Below are 21,575 nucleotides of genomic sequence, written 5' to 3'. Positions count from 1 at the left end.
TGCGTGTTGCTTCAAAAATGGTTTGTGAAGAGGGTAGGGCATGAAACAAAGCGTTGGAAATCCATTAAAGCAGGTGGATGCAGCCAGGGTATCATCTTGGAGATTATTATTTATTTCACCAAGAAGTCAAAGGTGACGAACAACGTCCACTAGGGACATCACTGTTCAGCTTCCATGCCTTCAGAGAAAATTTTCGCGAATGTCTGCCTGGCTGGGACGAAACGTCCAGGGACGAAACGGCGAGGGGCTGGGTTAGAAGGGAGAGGAAGAAACAACAGGTAATCTATTAGGGACATTCTGCTATTACACTTGTGTGTCTGTTCCAAGATCCCGCATGGCGCTTAAGGTGTGGAGTTACCATAATCCGCTGGAAGTGCGTAGCTTCTTTCTCTCCTCCAGCAAGTCCTCCGAATGACGAACACCATTACAATTACCAAGATGACTGGTACTAATACCTGGAATATGAACAGAGAAGAAAAAAAAAAATCAAAGAATACAAGTCTAACCTTGTGCGACCTGCATTCATGATTAGCCAAGAGAATTGATAGTGGTAGGACCAGAGAGATAATACAATCCATTTGACTGGGACGCACAAACACCGAGAACGCACTTTCATGTTGCTAAGATACAGCTACACGTACGCACTCAGGTCTTTCAGCCTATGTGCTGTCGATGAAAATGTGTACCATCGCATGCATACATTTTATGTATATTCACTCATTTTGCAACAACTTCTACTCGCGTTGAATTTTTATTAACCTGTTTCCTATTGGCGTGGGAATCGGTGTACTTTTCAAGAATGAGGTTAAAGGAACATTTTACACGATTTATACGATTCCACATCACAGCACAGATTTGTTGACTCTATTGTGGTCCTTGAGCAGATAAACGGTTTAATGCGGAAGACTGTTGATCCCTTGCTTAGTGGAATGCTAAATATTCTTCAACATCAATATCATTTTAAATTTATTCGAAGTACAGCGAACATCTTTCCGATCCTCTTCCGATCCTCTTCCGATGACGTACGCTGTCACAACTGTCACGAATCTACTTATTTTCATCATTACATATACAACGGATATGCGGTTTTAACAGGGCTGCCAACATTGGAAACTAGTTGAGAGTGAGACTCCCATAGGCCAATGCTGTAATTTAGGGGTCAAAATGAGTGAGATCAATAGAAATGCATGCAAATGAAATAAAGTTTTAGAGTGAGAAAGAACCAAAATGAGCGAGTCTCACTCTCAATGAGTGAGAGTTGGCAGCTCTGTTTTAAGGACTCTTCTCACTTACCGATGGAATGATTTTGGTCAGTTCAATTTGACCTTGTTGTTTATCTGAAAAAAAGAAAAAGATAAATGAAGGCAATGAAATTGATGTTAAACTCTTAATCTCAAAACATATGTGGTATATTTACAGCCGTAATTTTCAGCTGTGAATGCTTCAGCCTTCATCAGCGGACCGACCCATCTTCATTCACTTTGATCACGTGACTGACCCGTCTTCATTCACTTTGATCACGTGACTGATCCGTCTTCATTCACTTTGACCACGTGACTGACCCGTCTTCATCACTTTGATCACGTGACTGATCCGTCTTCATTCACTTTGATCACGTGACTGACCCGTCTTCTTTCACTTTGATCACGTGACGATCGATAAGCAGGTCGTGGGTCCTGGTGGACTTTCCGACAGTGTCGGAAGTTCATGTATAGCAACCCCCGTCTGTATGTCTGTAGAAACGACGACTGAAAATTCCGCACGCAATTTGTGCGACTTGAGATCAACATTTTGATACCATTTCAGAAGGCAAAACTTCCTTTATCATCATAGCGAAGATTCTGTTTTTCAAACATCTACTTTAATATAAAAAACCTCTTGTTTACCTGTTTACCGTTTTAAAGGTATAGTTAGCTTACGTTTTGTAGTTTCCATGCACTGATGCAGTTCTTTTTTATTTTGTAGTGAGGGGGCGGAGTTGGAGTACTAGTATGTTATTCTTTGGCTTTGTATCTTGTCAACTTTTCAATAATCGCTGTTACTTTGACTTGACATCACAAATCATCCTGCAATGCATTTGATTCGCTGACCCATTGAATAGGCATAGAGAGACAGGCGCGTTCTGGCGCGTCGACACTGCAGCTGAATGGCTGGCCCATCCAGCCATATCCATTTGATTACATTTGGCATTTGATATGGACATGTATTGGTTAAGAAGAAAAATAAGTGAATACAAGTGTTGTAGATAAAAAGAACAATAGAGGATATAAAACAATTTCGTAACAGGGGCACTAAGTTTCGAATATCAAATACTGAAATGACTTATAAAGATAGCAACGGAAGAACTTATTATATGAGAACCTATATTGCAAAGGCTGCAGAAGTATACATGATGTATAATGTTTGTGTGTGTGTGTGTGGGGGGGGGGGGGGTGCTATGAAGATGGTGGGGAACCCCCTCCGCCCCCATCCGGCTCCATAGCCCATTTATGACAGCTTTCACTGTCACGGCTCGCTATTTGCAATATATTTCCCAAGGCAGTGTTTTCGTAAAATCAATGCACGATGAAAGGAACTGCGAAACTTTGTCTCATCTGGTTCAAGTGTAGGCAAACAACAGGATACAGGAAGTATTCGACATTTTTCCTCGTGCAGAACACAGACTCGCACGCAAGAAAGGTCTCTTTTAGGGTTACAAGACAAAAACTAAATACATATGCGCACACGCACACACACACACACACACACACACTCTCTCTCTCTCTCTCTCTCTCACACACACACACACACAAACAAACTCAAGTAGATGTATAAAAGTATAAACTATAGCATAGTTTGGTAACATTAATTACATTGGAAGTTCTAGAAAAGCACAAGGATTCCTTGTTCCCACAGTCATAAAACAATTAATCATTGGATGTTTGCCAAAACAGATAGCATTAAGAAACGGAAGAGGTAGATGCCGTGCTCCAGTTTGTAAGAGCGTCATTGACGGCATAAAACTGAATTGAACTAAACTGAGCTGATGAATTGTTACCAATATTTATCATCGAAATACTCATATCATCGAAATACTCAATCTGGAAATTCGCATGTTTCATCTGATTGGACCCAGAAATACTGACACGTAGAAAACTCAAATTCATTAAGAGACGAAGTTTATGCTAGTGTAAATCCTAGAGAGTAAAGAAAGAGCCTGATAGCTCGTTTTATTTTTATTGTCCTGTGATAATATGATAATTCTTGATCCCTGACCTAACTATTATATTCATGAAGCAGGGAGGCCTATGCATGCACCAAAACAAACACGCTTAGTGAAGAACACTCGGAAAGGTTTTGCCAACATAAAACTCAGACGGAAATAAAATCAAACAAAACAAAACCATGAACAATAAGGTAAAAGTAGTTAAAGGTATAATGTGGTTTTAGGTATCAATAAGAACGAAATACATCAGTAGGCATGGTAGGCCTGCTTTTTTTTACACCAAGAGACAAGAAAACCGAGCACAAACAGCGAGAAAGGCTGTGGACATTCTCAGTTGAAGCAATTGCTGATAATAATAAAGTTATAGAGACTGTAACCTTCTCTTTAACCTTAATATGGGATAGTTTATAATGGTAATATCATTTGTAAAAAATGTCAAATCAAATTATAATCAGGTGTTCTCCGCAAAAGTATTGGCTGAAAGTCATATCTATTTTTATTGGCAAAAGTACAGTGACATTTGACATTGATTATTCGCCACCGTAAATTCAAATAAAGAAATATATTATCATTTGTAGTCTTTTTGCCAATTCAACTCCCCACTTAACAGTTCTAGGTGAAGATGCAGCTGAACGAGTCCAATTCCACTCAGAGCCTTTAGTTATTTTATGGCCTTTGACCCTTAGGAATATTACTGCGAAACTAATTTATGTCAAGTGCAGGATTGCGTGATCGATTCAACAAACGAAGCGAAAGCTATTTTATTTTGTAGAGTGCAGACACTGTTAAAGGTATCGTATAGTTTTGGTCGAGACCTAACTTCAAGTTTTCTAACATTCTTTGGAAGATAATGAGAAACCTCTAATGAAATGTATAAGAGCATGTAATTCCAAGAGGTATTCAACGTAAAATTGGCTTTGAAATGGCTGAGATATCCAAAACAGGGCGATTTGAATTCCTGTTAGAATGGTATGCTCTGTACTATTTCATGAGTGGTTTCTTGGTATCTCACAAAAAGTTGGAAAGCCCAATCCTCATCTCCACCAGTACTATATTATCCCTTTAAACTGTTGTCTCCCTCCTTAAAAGAGGATAGTACATAATCATGCTTATGAAGGCCTTCCGAATTCGAAACACAAGTGAGACAAAAATAAAACAAAGGAGTAGGCCCTTATACATGTGTTTTATGACACTGATACCATGCTGTTCATCACAGTGCGTGGGTAGATACGTTTCTATAACGCAAGTACACTGTACTACCACCTAGACACGCTAATAATGGAATACGGATGGACGAACACGAGAAGCACTATTAATGATCTATGTCTGCTACATTGTGCTCCATCCAGTCAAAGAATACTCTTTGCAAATATTTCTATAGCCAGGAAGTCTGCCAAAAGGTTTTCATTTCTAATTTTAATATCATGTTGCGATCAGTCGGTACAGAGATGAGTGACTTGTATGCAAGCTTATAGCTCTGCTATACAATTATTGGCTGCATCACTTTCATACATATACTATGTTGCGGTTATCCAGTCCTTTTCATCATTTGCAGATTCTTTTTTAAGTTGTCTTACATAGAGTTACGACACTATGATGTAAACCTACTTTACACACGCGATGCGATATCCACCTAAAAATGAATACGACATACACATTGTATAGGGTTCTCTAAACTGTATGTCTGTCTTTGACCGTTACAGAGTTTAGGCATAAATGGGGAGAATTATCTCGTACATAGGCATACATTATTGTCAACGGAAGAAGAAATGAGACAAGATCATTAGTTTCTGTACGAGTGCAATATTTTGTGCATTAATGATAAGAACAAAACCAGCCCCCTTAAAGGAGCGATATAAGTATTGGTGAAGATGAGGATTGGACTTTTATTTTTTTCGAGGTATCAAGAAAGCACTAATAAAATAGTACAAAACATACCATTCTAAGAGGGAATTGAAAGTTTATTCGATGAAAAATCGATTATGGAATGACAGAATAATCCAAAAACAAAATAAAACTAAGCGACCCTGATAAAAGGTGGGTCCCACTTTTAACTGTTTGGATATCTCAGCCTTTTCAATTTTCATCAAGTAAGCATTTCCTCTTGGAATTACATCCTCATACACATTTCACGACAGGTTTCTCATTATCTCATCTAAAAATCTTAGAAACATGAAGTTAGGGCTCAAGAAAACCTATACAATCCCTTTAACTTTGAAACATCCCAGATCGTCAACTCCTTTCCAACCATGCAAACAGCATACGCATTTTGTTACGAAGTGTGTATTCAAATCACTATTACCAGGGAGGTCCCCTCACCTCCTTGGTATTACGACAGAGACAGAGAACCCGATGTGAGGAGAATGGACAGTGCATTTACATCACCCTTCACGGATTAGCAGACACACTCTGGTGACATAACAACTCAACTTCGTTTAACCCTTTCTGTACCATGGACTTTGGACTGAGTGTAAAACACCATGGGAGTATCCGTGCCAGTTGACACACAAAGCACACAAAGGGTTTATAATGTCTTCCATACAACAATGCAAAAAGAAGTGTATACCTATACAACAAAGCAATTGTGCGGGAAAGCAGGATGATTTAGTGGGTCTCGCAAAAAAAAAAACACCCAACAACAACAAACAAACAAACAAACAAACAAAAACTTACCAGCTTGGTTGGAAACCAACTCTTTTGTCGGATGTATTTCTTCTTCGTACATTCCTTTGGTTGATGCTACACCTGCGAAAAGAAAAGAATGTGTAGCTTTTGGGACTGTCAATATTCTCTATTCAATGCAATAAAACTGCGAATCTTATGTCCAATCAACATAATACATCATGCACAGTGGTTATCTGACAACTGAACAACATACTACACAGTTAATGACGTTTATATAACCATTAAAACAAGTATGCAGTATCAAAGGCGAACTCAAGGCTTCGGAGCGCTTATGTTTTAATATCTTAAGACAGTTCTGACGATTAAATAAAACAAATGCAAACAAATGGAAACTGACCGGAAATATACACAATAAAAGGCAAAGAAACTGGGATTCCATTGGGATTCAAACCAGAGATCTTCAGAGTAATGCTAGACCGGTGTTCATACCGACTGAACTATGGAAAGCCCTGGTACGGTGTTCGTCCAAAACCCTCGAATTTTCAATACTCGAATGGATAGAAACTCATGTATAAAATGACCCGAGCTTCTGTGCCTCTAGTGCCATAGTTATGACCCACCATTTCCTTCTCCTTCGCCCCTCTTTCTTGTCCACCTCGGACTTTTCATATAGCCATACCTTCCTCACTAATCTTTCTATCTAGTATCTAGGTCTACTTATCTTTTGTTCCCCTACAAGAGAGCTGCCTAGTGATTGTTAACGTGCGTCCTTTTGTGTCCACATATCATGTGTGTACTACTCTGACTTTTTTGTATCTCTTAGGCATTTTTTTTTATGGGGGGGGGGGGGGTTACAACTTTACTTTTTCTCCCATTTTTTTTTAATGAGGGGACTACATACTACAAGCTCTGCTTTTTAGCAGTCTCCTCCATTTCCAACAATTTTGTTTCTGAGTTTACTATAATGATATAACATTTATTTGTATTTCTAAATATACTTTACGACTCACAACTATACGGCTGACTTACTTTGGATCCGAATTAAATCACAACAGCCTCAGGATAAACATGCTGTTTATTATAGATCCAAAGTCTGTCAGTCGTATGGGCGTGAGTCGTATAGTGTGCGATGTGCTGTTATACCACCTTTCAAAGCAACAGCATTATCCTTTCAAAAGTTTTTAGAGTTGAGAGTGTAGAGTGAACAAAAAGTGTTAAAGAATGAAAAGAGACCCCTAAGAAATACCAAGTTTACACTATTCTTCCAAAGAAAAAAATCTAGAAAATTTCCCGTTCCCTAAAAAAAAACCACACATAGGAGCATGGATCTTTCATGAAAAAAAAAAACTATAAGATTGAGTCGGTTGATCCATTTCACCTATTTTGAGTCTCATTATAGTATGAATCTTGGCACCTCGGTCGCAGAAGTTTATGTACAAAAGCAGAGTTGAACACCTCCAGAGTTGAAGAAATTCTTCGGGAGTGTATCGACAGGTCTGTCATGCTGAGTCATATTCGTGTGATCGTGTTTTTCCAAATATACCAGGTATACCCTTAAAGTGATTTTTTCGGTTCAAGAGACTCATTGCTCTGAAACGTGAACATCTCATTATGGGACATACGTCCTAGCCTACAGGAGATGCCACAATCATCTATTATACATGTAACAGACAGAATGTTGTTCGGTACCACTGTATTTGATAGGATAAAAATAACACAAGTTTTCAATCTATAAGTATTATGCATGCGTCTCGTTTGTTTGTTTGTGTGTATGTGTGTGTGTGTGTGTGTGTGTGTGTGTGTGTGTGTGAGTGTGTGTTAGTGGATGTGTGTGTAAGGTACACGTTTATCCTCACTCATACTTTTATCGGTTCGAGTGCGTCTAAAGGTATTTCCTGGTGGACGTCCAACAATATATAAAACAAACTGAAACAGAAACTCAACTCCTTTTCCAGTTTTTCCGCTTTTCCAAATGTATTGGAAAGGTACTGCGTATAATTGCTGACCTCTTTCTTCTAACCCATCTTGTTTTGCTAAATTTTTAATCAAAGTTCCGCTAGCGGTGTGTTATTTTTCCTTCCGACAAGGATATCAGTTACAATATTCTCAAATCAAGTGAGGTGGTGACCAAATTGCGTTTCAAGTCTTTCAACTAAAAGTTGCGTTGAGATTAAGTTACAGTGTATCCCCAGCTGAATGTTAATCTCCACTGCTATATTATTTTCACTGTATGACTCCTTCAAACACTGTATATGACTCCTAAAAAAATAATACACGTGCTATTGAAACACAAATGTAGCTCTTTCTGGCAGCATACGACTGTAAATGGTTCACAATACAGACAGTCGCGCTATGTTCAGAACTTTAGCAGCATGACCATTTAGACCGATTTTCGAATATAAGCCACACTTCACCCGTGCCCTTGTAATTATAAAATAGTCCCGAGAGCTGGAGAAATTTCCCGTGCCCACAAATCAACACTTAGCTAACTTATTTTTGGACTGGTACCTCTAAACGGAGTTTAAGCAGAGGAGCTCTCCTTTTGAATTTCAAGACTGAAGTAAAGCATTTTGGTTTACTTTGATATGGAAAATGGAAAAATACTCAATCATCCCCCTACTATTATCTAATATATCATTAACTAATTCTTATTTTGACATTGTGTCTCTATTGACAGCTCTTACCGGTGTAAAGACAGAAACCAGGCCTGCCAACGTCTTACCAAAGAAACAAAAATAAAACAAAAACAGAAAACCCAAGACCCCAAAAATCACTCAAACAACAAAGAAAACTGAAAACATGTTTCCAAGACAACACATCCCATTTTCATTCAAAGAAAAGAACACTTCCTTGTTCTATATACAGACTAACATACTCAATATCTCAAAAGCATGAATACGCCCAGGGAGGTGCTCACATCCCTCATACGCCTACTGATGGCTGACGCCTGTGTGATACCAGGGAGGTGACACTTCCCTGGTGGTACGCATGCATGAAGGGCACGCAGCGGGCATGCAACTAGTACGTCCCTATCTTTACCTCGGGCCGGCGATCTTTTCAAGCAATGCTTATAATGGCGGCCCTCTGCATAATCGCTTCTTAACTACAATTGTTATTGTAATCACTGCTGCACAGACATGCATACTGTATATTATATCATTAATTTTCTTTCATATCGTTATTCATGCATGTCAAACGACTCTGTGTGTTTAAATTTACTTTGTATTTTTCGTACATGTTCATGATTATGTAACTTAATGTATACGTTGTTTACGCAAGTCGAACGACTCTGTGTTGAATTTACTTTGTATATTTCCTACATGTTCATGATTATGTAACTTATATATGTTGATTTGCAGAAAATAAATTATCGATCAAACAAACTAGACGCATACTTACCGTACGAACTATACAAGGTAGCCGGGCCGTGGGGGCTGCACGGCTGGCGAGATAATATTGTTCGGGCATCGACAACTCTTTGCAATCCATGCTAATTAATGTAAAAGATTTACGAGGGTTCTCGCAGCATATCACAAATCAAATTGGAAAATATGACACTATATAGTTGCCGAATCCCTATTGGTTTGGTTAACCTTTTCTACCACAAACCGCACACTAAAATACATCGAGCACCAGCGTGCACATCCGGGATTCTGCAAGGATCGCACTAATAAAACCTACACCAACAGAGCATAATTTCTACACACATTATCTGCAGCTTCATTTCGGGTGACAGAGTTTTAGTCTGGTAGGAATGGGGGGTCCCCATGCACCCTCCGAACACATTTTTTTAACATACTTTTTTGTAACCCTTAGGGTGTCTAGTTAATGAAATGTTTTGTTCCCAAGAAAAAATCGTGTCCCATGGGGGTCATTGGCGGCCATCTTGGCAGCCATCTTGGATTTTCAGGGAAAATCATGAATTTCCATAACTTTTGAACTACACAGCATACAATTACAAATAAAGCATTTATTCAGGATAAATGTGACATGAGGAATCGATTGAAGTGGTTATTTACATGATTAAAGCAAGTTTGAAACAAGACAAGCCTAAAAATATGACAATTCAGTGTCATTTACACCGAAAAATACCCAAATAGTTTTACTTTTGAATTACATAACATACAATAACAAAGAAAACATTTCTGCAGAGTAAATACGGCATGAGGAATCGTTTGAGATAGTTATTTACTTGATTAAAGCAAGTTTCATGCTAGAAAAGTCAAAAATAAGCGAGAAAAACTAGTGTCTTTTACTCTAGAAATTGACCAAATAGTCCATATACATAGTACATGACAATCTCATACCTCATAAGAGTGACTGACCACTTTGTCTTAATAGTCTTGTAGTAAAGGGGGATCTTCATACACCCTCCTTTTTGGTATCCCGTAGGGTGTCTATTTAATGATTTTTTTTTTGTTTCCAAGTAAAAATCGTTCCCATGGGGGTCATTGGCGGCCATCTTGGATTTGCATGGAAAATCATTCATTTCTATAACTTTTCAACTTTCCAACATACAAGGACTGATAAAACATTTCTTCAGGGCAAATGTGGCATAAGGAATCGATTGAGATGGTTATTTACATGATTAAAGCAAGTTTGATACAAGAAAAGTCCAAAAATACGAAAAATTCAGTGTCGTTTTTATCGAAAAGTACCAAAATAGTTCAACTTTTGAACCATACACAACATACAGGGACACATAAAACAACTAGTTCAGAGAGAAAATTTTCACTTGACAGCCGGAAATCTACCCTGTGAAAAGGGACTGTTATACCAATGTGGATTGCTGCTACTTTTATTTAGGAATATTTGCATATGAACCGCTTTTCTGCTTACATTCTGTATTCAAAGTCAACAAAAGTGAGTTCAAATTGATTGGAATTAAGTTTTTTCTTTTCAAATTCTGTTAAAAATTGTCTGGTACAAGACACAATATTTAAGCTGTTATCAGAAGACAAAGTGATTACATCTGTGACGTGTGTATATGCTTTCCATGAAGCATGGAAGTAACGTATATTGAAAAAATAAAGTAACACAGTATGACTTCACTTTGCCAAGGTATTCTGAATTCTCATCCTGTGTAATTGTACAAACAAAAGAAGCAGTAAGTGTTACGACCAAAATCACTCTGAGAAGGAAAAAAGAAACAATAAACTAGTGTTCAGGCGGTTTATTAACAGTGATATTGTAGGTAGAGACTCGTAATCGTTTTTAGCATCAGTACAATTATAATCAATATAAACAATGTAGGCCTATCAGTAATGGAATCACTTACATGTATTACAGCCAAATCTCAAAGCACAAAATCCATGTAACCTCCTGGAAATGTCCAAATACGATGCTCAATGCACAGATGAATGATCAGCGATTCACCGATGAATGATCTGTGACTCACCGATGAATGATTCCTCCGACGTAAATCCAGAGGCGCTGGTTACAATTAATAGTCCACATTAAGTATATCCAGGGTATATGTCCACAGCGAAATATGTAAAAAAAAATCCAACGTTATGACGACCGCGTCTAGTCGATGCGTTGAATGATGATTCACTTTAATAATATCCAGCTAGGAATCCAGCCCGTCACAGCTTTGCCGTAGCAATGTCCGTTGACATTAAAATATGGAGTCTACCTCCAATGAAGGCAAAATAATTCTCTACAGGCAAAATGTCTCCCGAGCCTAATCTCCACAAACACAGTTTGTATAGCAGGTCAGCTGGTAACACAGGAATGACTATAACAAGTCGCTTCAGAGCCAGAAGTGACGTAACTCTCAGAGCAGAGGTGTTGGGTACTCTGCCTACCTCAGAATTTCCCCTTCTTACAATACTATCCATTCACCCTTTCTTGCAGATTCTGTAATTTTCTCCAACCTGGGGCCACACACTTGTATATACTAGCAAGTCCAAGACGGTTCTAGAAATCCGAGCTGACTCACTGCCTAACTATGTGCTTAACAGCCTACTAAAAATAACTACCAATCACATTGGGCTACAGGGACAGTGCATCACTCAGCCAAATATGTAAGCACTTCCTGGAACATTTTAGATTGGGTGAGATACCATTCTAGATTGAGTGAGCTATAATGTACATGCGGTATTTCCTGTCACATGCATGTGCTGTAGCTACATTGTACTCTCTAAAAAAAAAATCGAGTGAAAATATTCACTCTTGAAGGAGTGAATACAAAAAGAGTGAATTTAGAGTGAAATTGGACTGAATTTCGAGTGAAAATGTTCATTTTCACTCATTTTGGAGTGACCTCAGGGATCACTCGAAGATACCACCTAGAAAATTATCCACTAATCTGGTCAGCCTGTAGGCCTATGTGCTATATCTATACCAAATAGAATGTTCCTCTGGTCAACCTGTGTACATACACATTAAAACAACCATGCATACAGGACATCATATTATGTACATTACTAATAGTGTGTACATATAAAAGCGATATGTCAGCTTTTCATTTCACACTTCCGTAATTTCTAGTCATTAACAAAACCATCATCGTAATCAATGTCTAGCTCATCCTCTTCATCCTCCTTCATCTCCTCAGTAATTTTCTGAAGCAAGTCAATGAGGGAGGTGGGAAAGATAGGGCCACTTGACCACACTGGCTCCGTGATACCGAAGGCTGTCTTCTGCCATCCTTATCCAGAATCAAAGGGGTCATGCAATACAGAGCACCAGAATATTGGCTGGTCAGCTCTCTTTAAGATGGTAAGGCGATGGATTACACATTAAATGTGTGAGATAAGGTTGTCTCTTCAAGGTTGAAGCATGGAGAAATCCACTTTGGAGTTGATCGTCATTTGTTCGCCTCCTCCCACCATCTGTTTCAGGATGATGCTGCTGTTAATAGACTTCTCCCTGGCCTCGTGGCCATACATTCGGCGTGCGAATGCTCCAATCTCATCTGTCACCTCTGGCTCTACAGACCACCAATCACCAAGATTTATGAGGGGGCAAAACATTGGCACATTATAAAGTCATGTTCTAAGATCTTAGCAGTGTTTATCAAATGTTATATTGAACAATTTAATACATTTCAGTAAAATATTGCTGACATTATGATATCAGACTACTCTCACCTGAATGCTGTGTGGTACATGGGGTGGCTTTGTAGATTCTTTAGAGGTCCGACTTTGTCCCTACCCTTGAAGGCACTTGTTACATCTTCCCTGGTAAACACTTGTAGTCCAAGTATTGTGGTACAGTAGTTAGCTCCCTTTGATTCGGTATGCCAGTTCACCGACATTTACAATCTGGCAATGCTCGAAAATCCGTTAATCAAGGAATATAGAGCGAGTGACGGAGTGAGCATGGTGCAAGAGGATCAAGAAAATGTCTGTGTCTGGCGTCCTCACCACAACTGCTTTGTACCCATGCTCAGTGGAATACCCAAGGTAGAGCACTACCCTGGTGTCCATCTCCTGGTTGGACAGCAGCTCATGGATAGAGCTGATTGTCTCCTGGGACGCATCATTGTGTGAATAGAAATAATGTAACAGGAATCACTCGAGCTTCAGAGAATGTGATTTCTGTTACATTCCTTTTGTTTACACAATGATATGTTCCAGGAGACGATAAGCGATATCCATGAGCGGCTGTCTAACCAGGAGGATCAGACGGACACCAGGGTCGTGCTCTACCTCAATTGCGCCCCTAAGCTTTGGTACAAGGTAGCTTTTGTGAGGACTCCTGACACAGACATTTTCGATCCCCTTGCTCCATGCTTAATCCATCGCCCTCACTTCTACAATGTAGTATCTTCCGTAATAAACGGACTGTCAAGTATTAACAGATAGTGAATGTCAGTGAAATTGCATGCAGAATCAAAATGAGCTGACTACTGTACCACAATACTTGTACTGTATGTGTTTACCGGGGAAGATGTAATAATTAAGTACCTTCAAGGGTTGAGCAAGGTACGTTGGGCCCCTAAAGAATCTACAAAGCCACCCCATGTACCACATAGCATTCATGTGAGAGTAGTCTGATATCATAATTCCAGAAGTATTTTACTGAAATCTAGTAACTTGCTCAGTATTATCATGATAAACACTACTGAAATCTTAAAATATGACTTCATTATGTGCCAATGTTTGTTTGCTTTTTCCTAAAAAATCTTGGTGATGGGTAGTCTGTGGAGCCAGAGATGACAGATGACATTAAAGCATTCACATGCCAATGTATAGCAAGGCCCGGGAGAAGTCTATTAATGGCGTCCGCAGCATCATGCTGAAGCAGATGATGGGAGAGGGCGAGCAACTGATGACCAAATCCAAGGTGGTTTTCTCCATGCTCCCACCTGGCAGAGGCAACCTTATCCAACACTGTCAATGTGTGAACCACCACCTTGCCATCTTTAAGCGAGCTGATCAGCCAGTCCTATGGCGCGCTAACCCCTTTGATCGTGGACAAGGGTGATGGCAGAAGACAGCCTTCGGTATCATGGACCCGGTGTGGTTAACTGGCCCTATCCTTACTACTTCCCTCATTGATTACTTCAGAAAATTACTGCGTAGATGGAGGAGGATGAAGAGGAGCAGCCAGACATTAATTACAATGATCGTTTTGATGATGACTAGAAATTACAGAAGTGTGAAACCAAGAGCTATCATATCACTTACCGCTTCCGTGTTTTGTATAATTGCACAGGATGAGAATTCAGAATACTTTTGACAAAGTGAAGTCATATTGTGTTACTTTTCTCGATATACTAAGTCCATACTTCATGGAAAACACATACTGCAGTACACAAGTAACAAAATGTGACTAACCACTTTGTCTGTTGATCAAAGGTTAAATATTTTGTCTTGTATCAGACAGCTTTTAAAAGAATTTAAAAGAAAAGTTAATTTCAAACAATTTGAAATTTCTTTTTGTTGAAATAGAATACATATGTAAGCACATCAGCGATTCGTATGCAAATATTCCAAAATCAGTTGCCGCAATCCACATTAATATAACAGTCTCTATTCACAGAGTGGATTTCTGGCTGTCAAGTGAAATTCATATGTTTGTTTTCTGACAGAAAGGCTTTGAACAAATACGTTTGAATGAATCACTTTTAACTTAATCTTCAATAAGTTTTAATGATAACATTTTGGCACCTAAATTGTTGAAATTGGCAGAGTGGTTGTTTTCGTGAAAATACCCCAACTCAAACTCTTCATATGCAAATTAAGTGAAATAGATTGCACACAAAAAGTATTCAATGTCATTTTAGGTTCTATTTTTGTCGATTATCAACGGTCACTTTCACATGTTGTGATCAAAATCTGTATGTTCACCTCTTTTGATCTGCTATTTTAGGGATATTTGCATATGGGTTGCCATAGTGCTTACATTCTTCATTAGATTTCAACAAGTGAGAAGTCAGAATGCTTGGAGTTGATTTTTAAAGATAATGTTGAATGTTCTTTTTGATACAAAACTCCAGATCTGAGCTATGATCTAAAGACAAAGTGATAAGTCACTTTTGTGAAGTAGTTTGTGTCATGTATGTAAACGGATTATTTGGGTACTCTACAGTATAAACGATACTAAACTTTTCATATTTTTGACTTTTCTTGTATCAAACTTGCTTTAATTATGACCGTAAATAACCATCTCAATCAATTCCTCGTGACACATTTACCCTGAAGAAATGATATATTTGTACCTGTATGTTGTGAAGTTCAAAAGTCATGAAAATTAATGATTTTCCTTGCAAATCCACGATGGCCGCCAATGGCTCCCTTGGGAAACGATTTTTACTTGAAAAAAAGAATTCAATAGACACCCTAAGGGATACAAAAAGGAGGGTGCCTGGGGATCCCCCATTCCTTCAAGACAAAAGTGGTTAGTCACTCTTATGAGGTATGAAATTGTCATGTATATTATAATTTATGGACTATTTGGGCAATTTCCAGAGCAAACGACACTGCTTTTTTTTTTGCATTTTTGGACTTTTCTTGTTGCACACTTGTCTTAATCATTTGAATAACCATCTCAACCGATTCCTAATGCCACATTTACCCTGCAGAAATGTTTTATTTGTCCTTGCATGTTGGAAAGTTCAAAAGTTATAGACATTAATGATTTTCTTCGCAAATCCAAGATGGCGGCCAATGACCCCCATGTGACACGATTTTTACTTGGAAACGAAACAAAAATCATCATAAAGACACCCTAACGGATACAAAAAGGAGGGTACATGGGACCCCCCCCCCCCCAAGTTACTACCAGACTGTTAAGACAAAGTGGTTAGTCACTCATATGAGGTATGAAATTGTCATGCATGTATATGGACTATTTGGTCAATTTCTAGAGTAAACAACACTGGTTTTGCTCGCATTTTTGGACTTTTCTAGTATGAAACTTGCTTTAATCATGTAAATAACTATCTCAAACGATTCCTCATGCTATATTAACTCTGAAGAAATGCTTTATTTGTCCCTGTATGTTGGAAATGTGAAAAGTTATAGAAATTAATGATTTTCCTCGCAAATCCAAGATGGCCGCCAGTGACCCCCATGGGAAACGATTTTTACGTGAAAACAAACAAAAAAATCATTTAATAGACACCCTACGGGATACCAAAAAGGAGGGTGTATGAAGATCCCCCTTTACTACAAGACTATTAAGACAAAGTGGTCAGTCACTCTTATGAGATATGAGATTGTCATGTACTATGTATATAGACTATTTGGTCAATTTCTAGAGTAAACGACACTAATTTTTCTTGCATTTTTGGACTTTTCTAGTATGAAACTTGCTTTAATCATGTAAATAACTATCTCAAACGATTCCTCGTGCCGTATTTACTCTGCAGAAATGTTTTCTTTGTTATTGTATGTTATGTAATTCAAAAGTAAAACTATTTGGGTATTTTTCGGTGTAAATGACACTGAAATTGTCATATTTTTTGGCTTTTCTTGTTTCAATTTTTCTTTAATCATGTAAATAATCGTTTCAATCGATTCCTCATGTCACATTTACCCTGAAGAAATGCTTTATTTGTAATTGTATGCTGTGTAGTTCAAAAGTTATGGAAATTCATGATTTTCCCTGAAAATCCAAGATGGCTGCCAAGATGGCCGCCAATGACCCCCATGGGACACGATTTTTTCTTGGGAACAAAAAATTTCATTAACTAGACACCCTAAGGGTTACAAAAAAGTATATTAAAAAAATGTGTTCGGAGGGTACATGGGGACCCCCTACTCCTACCGGACTATTTTGACAGAGTTTTGACAGACTTTCGAATCACAAAGAGGTCGCGCGCGTTCAGTCATCTACTTTGGACCTGCTTGTAGGGCTTGTTTAGTACAGAGATTCATAGCAGTAAACTTCGCAAATAGTATCTTATTCCCACTGCAAATATTATGATTCTCCATCATCATTATTTTTCACTAGATCGCGAGAGGAGTAAATAGGTGTTCTGGCCCGTGCTAAGCATGTTTTATTACTCTGTTTGCACCGCCTTTCAATGGACTCCAAAGTCTGTTCCGAGCACGTGTGTTTATCTAACGCATTGCACCCTACCTGGTACCAAAAACATGATACCGTGCAAGCTTTATCAAAGTTAATTTATGGTTGAAGTCCCCTTCACTGCTTTATGTACAACAGAAGGTAAACTTACAAAAAATTCAAAATTGAGAAATCAGGGACAGAAGAACAACTTGTGCATGTTTACTTAAAATGTCCATAATTCTTTGATATTTTGCTTTTTGGCTTTATAAATCAACAGTAATATGAGTAAGCGCATAACTAGATGATTGTATATAATTGTGTTATCAATTGCGAAGTGATTTCATATATGAATTTCATGTGAGTTTTCTACAAATATTTACATCTTGAAACTGCGTGTAAACCAGGAAAATTTCATGAAAGAAATCCAAGGCATTTAGAAGTCATGAGTTACAGGGTGAAAAGTGTAGACCACATACATGAGAAGTAGAATTACACGTCTGTAGTGGATATAACTGAAGAAAATACCTCATGATATTATCATATATGTGTCCTGCATCACAAAACCACCAAGAAGTCGCTATGCATAGATTTTTAGTTGAAAGCAGATTCTAAAAGAGCAGCCATAAATAGACTCTTAGCTTTGTAAAGATATATACATAACTTTCATAACTTTCCTAACCTAAATATAAACCTAAAATATGATAAGCAGTAGGAGAGCATCAAACTTACGGCTTGAGGATGATTCAGAGACTGATTCGGGTGTGGTTCCACCTGTTGCTGGAAGTGGACAAGTCTTCGACGAGTTCCTTGTGACTCGGTCGTAGGTGATGTTGCATGTTTCATTATGTTCATTTATGTCCCCTGAAAGATGTTGAAAGAAGAAGCGAGATATAACCCAAATTAGAAGGACCAGGGAAAGGTATGCAGCAGTATAGTGATTTCTGTACTTTTCTTTTCTTCGTCCTTCTTAGACACAATGTTGTGCTGAAGTGCTAAAAAGCGTCATACAACAGTTTGCAATTCTTTAAATTATATCAACACAATGTTCAAGCAGACAGTGTTAATCACATTGTTTCTCATTTTAATCCTCCTATTTACAGCTACCCTAAATCACTATTAATACCCGCGATAATAATACCCAACACAAAACCATCATCACTTTACCCGCATCCGTCGCGACAAACAGTACTTGCTTATGCCTTACTTTCATTAATACTCTGAAAGTGTAACAGGAAGTGGATAAAGAGTGTATGTGTTACTTACAGGCTTCGAGATAGGTCTTGTGGACGTTATTGCACCGAGGTGGATCGATTGAGTGATCCAACTGACAGAGAAAATATTCCCCGACGTCTTCTTCTTGCACGTCTGTGATTTTGATGTCGCAGTTCCAAGACATATCGTTAGTTTTCTTGGACAGGACCAGCTGGATACGACTATTGTGTCTGCAGGCACCTGTGGGCGTCGTGCAGTTAAAGAATCCACTCTCCAGTGAGCACTTCGTGCCGTCGTCCTCAACTTCGATGTCTCTGCGGACAGAGTACCTCAGCGATGCCGAAGACCCAATTTCACAGGACTCCAGCCATGTCCTATTCACAACAAAACCTGAAATCCGGGAAATCAAAATAATTATCGGGTCTTATCACTGCCAATTTGATTTCTGATATCTTTTGTACTACTAATCTCTTTCTATTCAGTTTTTATTTCCAACAAAAACCTAAATAAAAACAAAGACGGCCCAGACGGCATTAGTTGCATTAAATGAAATGCATAGACGCTATGAATATCGACCCTTATTTGGAGGTGTCCATATTTTTGAAACATGAAGTTTCAATGAGTTCCTCCAATTTCGCCAAATAAAAGAAAATTATATTGTCACACTGACTGACTAATGTAAATTTCTATTTCAATTTGTTGCAAATTACTGAGATTGCATTGTCCGCATGCATGTATCGTATAATACAATGTGCAATATGCTTTGTAGGGCCTCCTTGCAATACTTAAATGATGCCCTGATAAGAAATACAGAATAGTCGATATCGAAAAAAAGGGAGGGGGGGGGGGGGGGCTGCGGAACAGTCCTCCTTCCATTTTGGCTCTTCTCCCATCCCTCTCCTAAAAAAAAAATTAAAACGTAAAAGACGAAGAAAGAGAAAATTGGAATAAAAAAAATCAGGGGGAAAAAAATCACACCTTCGACTGTACGGGAGTAACTCATTCCGGGGCTTCTACACTAAACCGGGGATCCGGGTGTTACCCAACATCAGCCCTTGACCCCCCCCCCCCCCCCCCCCCCCCCCATTGGCTCGCAGCCCCCTCCTCCGGTCCCCGTGTCATTCACATAAGGAATTATGTATTACAGGGAATTATTGTTGAAAATCTACCTGCTGCTGTACAGATGCCCTTGTAAGCTACACCTCCATCTAAGGGTATGTAATAAACGTCATTAAACTTACTTTGAACACAAAACATATTATATCATTTAATGGGCTATTTGTTTGCAATAGTTTGAAAGACTTTGACGACATTGGATCACCACATCCTTTCGAGAGGGATGACATGTTTGTTGTTGTTTTCTTAATACTCGATTACAAACTAATAGATATTCCATGAACTTTATTCTTTACAAGAACAGTAGTGACTCGCAGTATAACAGGGCAAAGTGCGACAAGTTATGAGCATTGAATCAACATCTCCAGGAAAAATGTTGTCATCGCTCTCTGTTTATGAATCCTATCTTTCCAGGGTAAATAGATATCGAGATCAATGTTTTCATACTCCTCAAAGGAATAAAAAATAGATTTTTGTTTGTTGACATGGACCTAAAGCAGTGCTTAGGAACACTGTGTGCTTTTTTAATAGATAATCTTTGACAGTAAGAACGCTTGGGATGCGTTCAAGTCGCGTGCATCGTACCGAGTGAGAAACAAAGGGCGCGCTAAGGGTTATGGCGCATAAGAGTTTACGAACAGATTTTTTTTTTTCATTTATGAAATACGTATAATGCATCTTATTCACGACACAGGGAGCATAATGGAACACACGAACCAACCATTGAAATTGCGAGGAATAGACGATAATCTTAATAAGGTATATACTCAAAAGACCGAATTAAAGTGGACGTCGGCAGACATTTTTCCAGTGTGAGCGAAATGCCCTATTATGCCTATTACACTTGTATACCGGATACCCATGCAGTAGAACTCCGATGAGAAAAAATTTCTAAATCCTCATCAGCATAATATTAAAAGAGTCAAAATTGTTACATGCAGTTGTAGGATCCTACATAGTATAGGTCATTTCTAAACATTGTATACCTACGTAAAACTGCTCTGCTCATAGAATTTCCGATAATTAGTTAAAATTTGCCTCGGTTCTGTCCTATACCAAGTTTAGTTCGCTTTGTCCTTCTTGTCTGTATTGGCATTGTATCTTTTCTGTTTAAAGTAACCCAGTTTCGCTCGCACTCAACGATAGCCTATATAATATATTCATAATAATTTAAGCAAAACGTTGTTACCAACCTGTAGATATTTGTAGCGTCAAGAAAAATGACACGAGCGGTAACCACGCACCGTGCATGCTTTTGTGATCAGTCAACGCCATAGCTTTCCCTCAGAGCTGCTGAAAGAACCAAGGCGTTATCCCTTTGCTAGCAGGTGGCACACATCCGTGTAAAATCAATCGCTGAACGCTTCAACCATGCGGGCCAGGCCCCGTTCGAATGTGCCTCGTTTTGTCGGCCTCTGTAGCTGCGTATTCAGAGCTAGTGGCAAGTTACGGCACGAGGACGAGTTTAGATGCTTCCATGAGCTGCTAGTAAATCCTTAACATGACAAATGTTCTGAATGCTGTCACAGGGGCAACTTGCAAATAACGCAAAATGCAAATAACTGCTATCTAAGATCTGTCGCTCGAAGCCGAAGGTGTGACTCTGCCAAGCGCCGGGTGCTGAAGTGAAGCGAAGGGGCACGTCAGAACTATTATGTTCGACTGCAAAGGGAACGGCGGGAATTCCCCAATGACGACAACTTACCATTACAATGTCATCACTTAATGAGAGTGCCATGTGGAACAAACACAACAGAAGAACAATACAGAAGACCTTTATTCGTTGAAAGAGAGTGAGAACGTGAGAGAGAGATGGAGAGAGAGAGTGAGGGAGAAAAAAAGGAGAGGCAGTCAGGGGCCAATCAGAAAGCTTTTGGCTCAATTAGGCCACATTCTGTAACTTTGCTATAAAGCAAAAAAAAAAAAAGCAACAACAACAACAACAACAACGAAT

At 38.7% G+C, this 21,575-nt stretch overlaps 1 protein-coding gene across 1 annotated transcript; it reads right to left on the bottom strand.

The window, feature by feature from the left end:
* Nucleotides 1–270: 270 nt before the first annotated feature.
* Nucleotides 271–21,233, bottom strand: LOC139729474 (uncharacterized). The gene is made up of 6 exons (XM_071640395.1): nt 20,815–21,233; nt 18,557–18,895; nt 18,023–18,154; nt 5,879–5,950; nt 1,294–1,337; nt 271–455 (listed from the first exon to the last, which is right to left on the bottom strand). The coding sequence occupies exons 1-6, from the start codon at nt 20,894–20,896 to the stop codon at nt 342–344; spliced, it is 783 nt and encodes a 260-aa protein (XP_071496496.1). The 5' UTR covers nt 20,897–21,233; the 3' UTR covers nt 271–341.
* Nucleotides 21,234–21,575: the final 342 nt, after the last annotated feature.

Source organism: Diadema antillarum, unplaced genomic scaffold, assembly GCF_040938485.1.
Source record: "Diadema antillarum isolate AM-2024a unplaced genomic scaffold, OU_Dant_1.0 seq00000243_RagTag, whole genome shotgun sequence".
Lineage (NCBI taxonomy): Eukaryota > Metazoa > Echinodermata > Echinoidea > Diadematoida > Diadematidae > Diadema > Diadema antillarum.
The sequence above is the reverse complement of the archived record's forward strand: the minus strand, read 5'-3'. Positions and strand labels throughout refer to the sequence as shown.

Excerpts from the sequence above, each read along its gene's own strand:
- LOC139729474 (XM_071640395.1), bottom strand. The coding sequence starts at position 20,896 with ATGGCGTTGACTGATCACAAAAGCATGCACGGTGCGTGGTTACCGCTC. Across the intron at positions 1,338-5,878 it reads GTTGGTTTCCAACCAAGCTG|ATAAACAACAAGGTCAAATT; the intron begins GTAAGTTTTTGT and ends TCTTTTTTTCAG. Across the intron at positions 456-1,293 it reads TGACCAAAATCATTCCATCG|GTATTAGTACCAGTCATCTT; the intron begins GTAAGTGAGAAG and ends TTCATATTCCAG.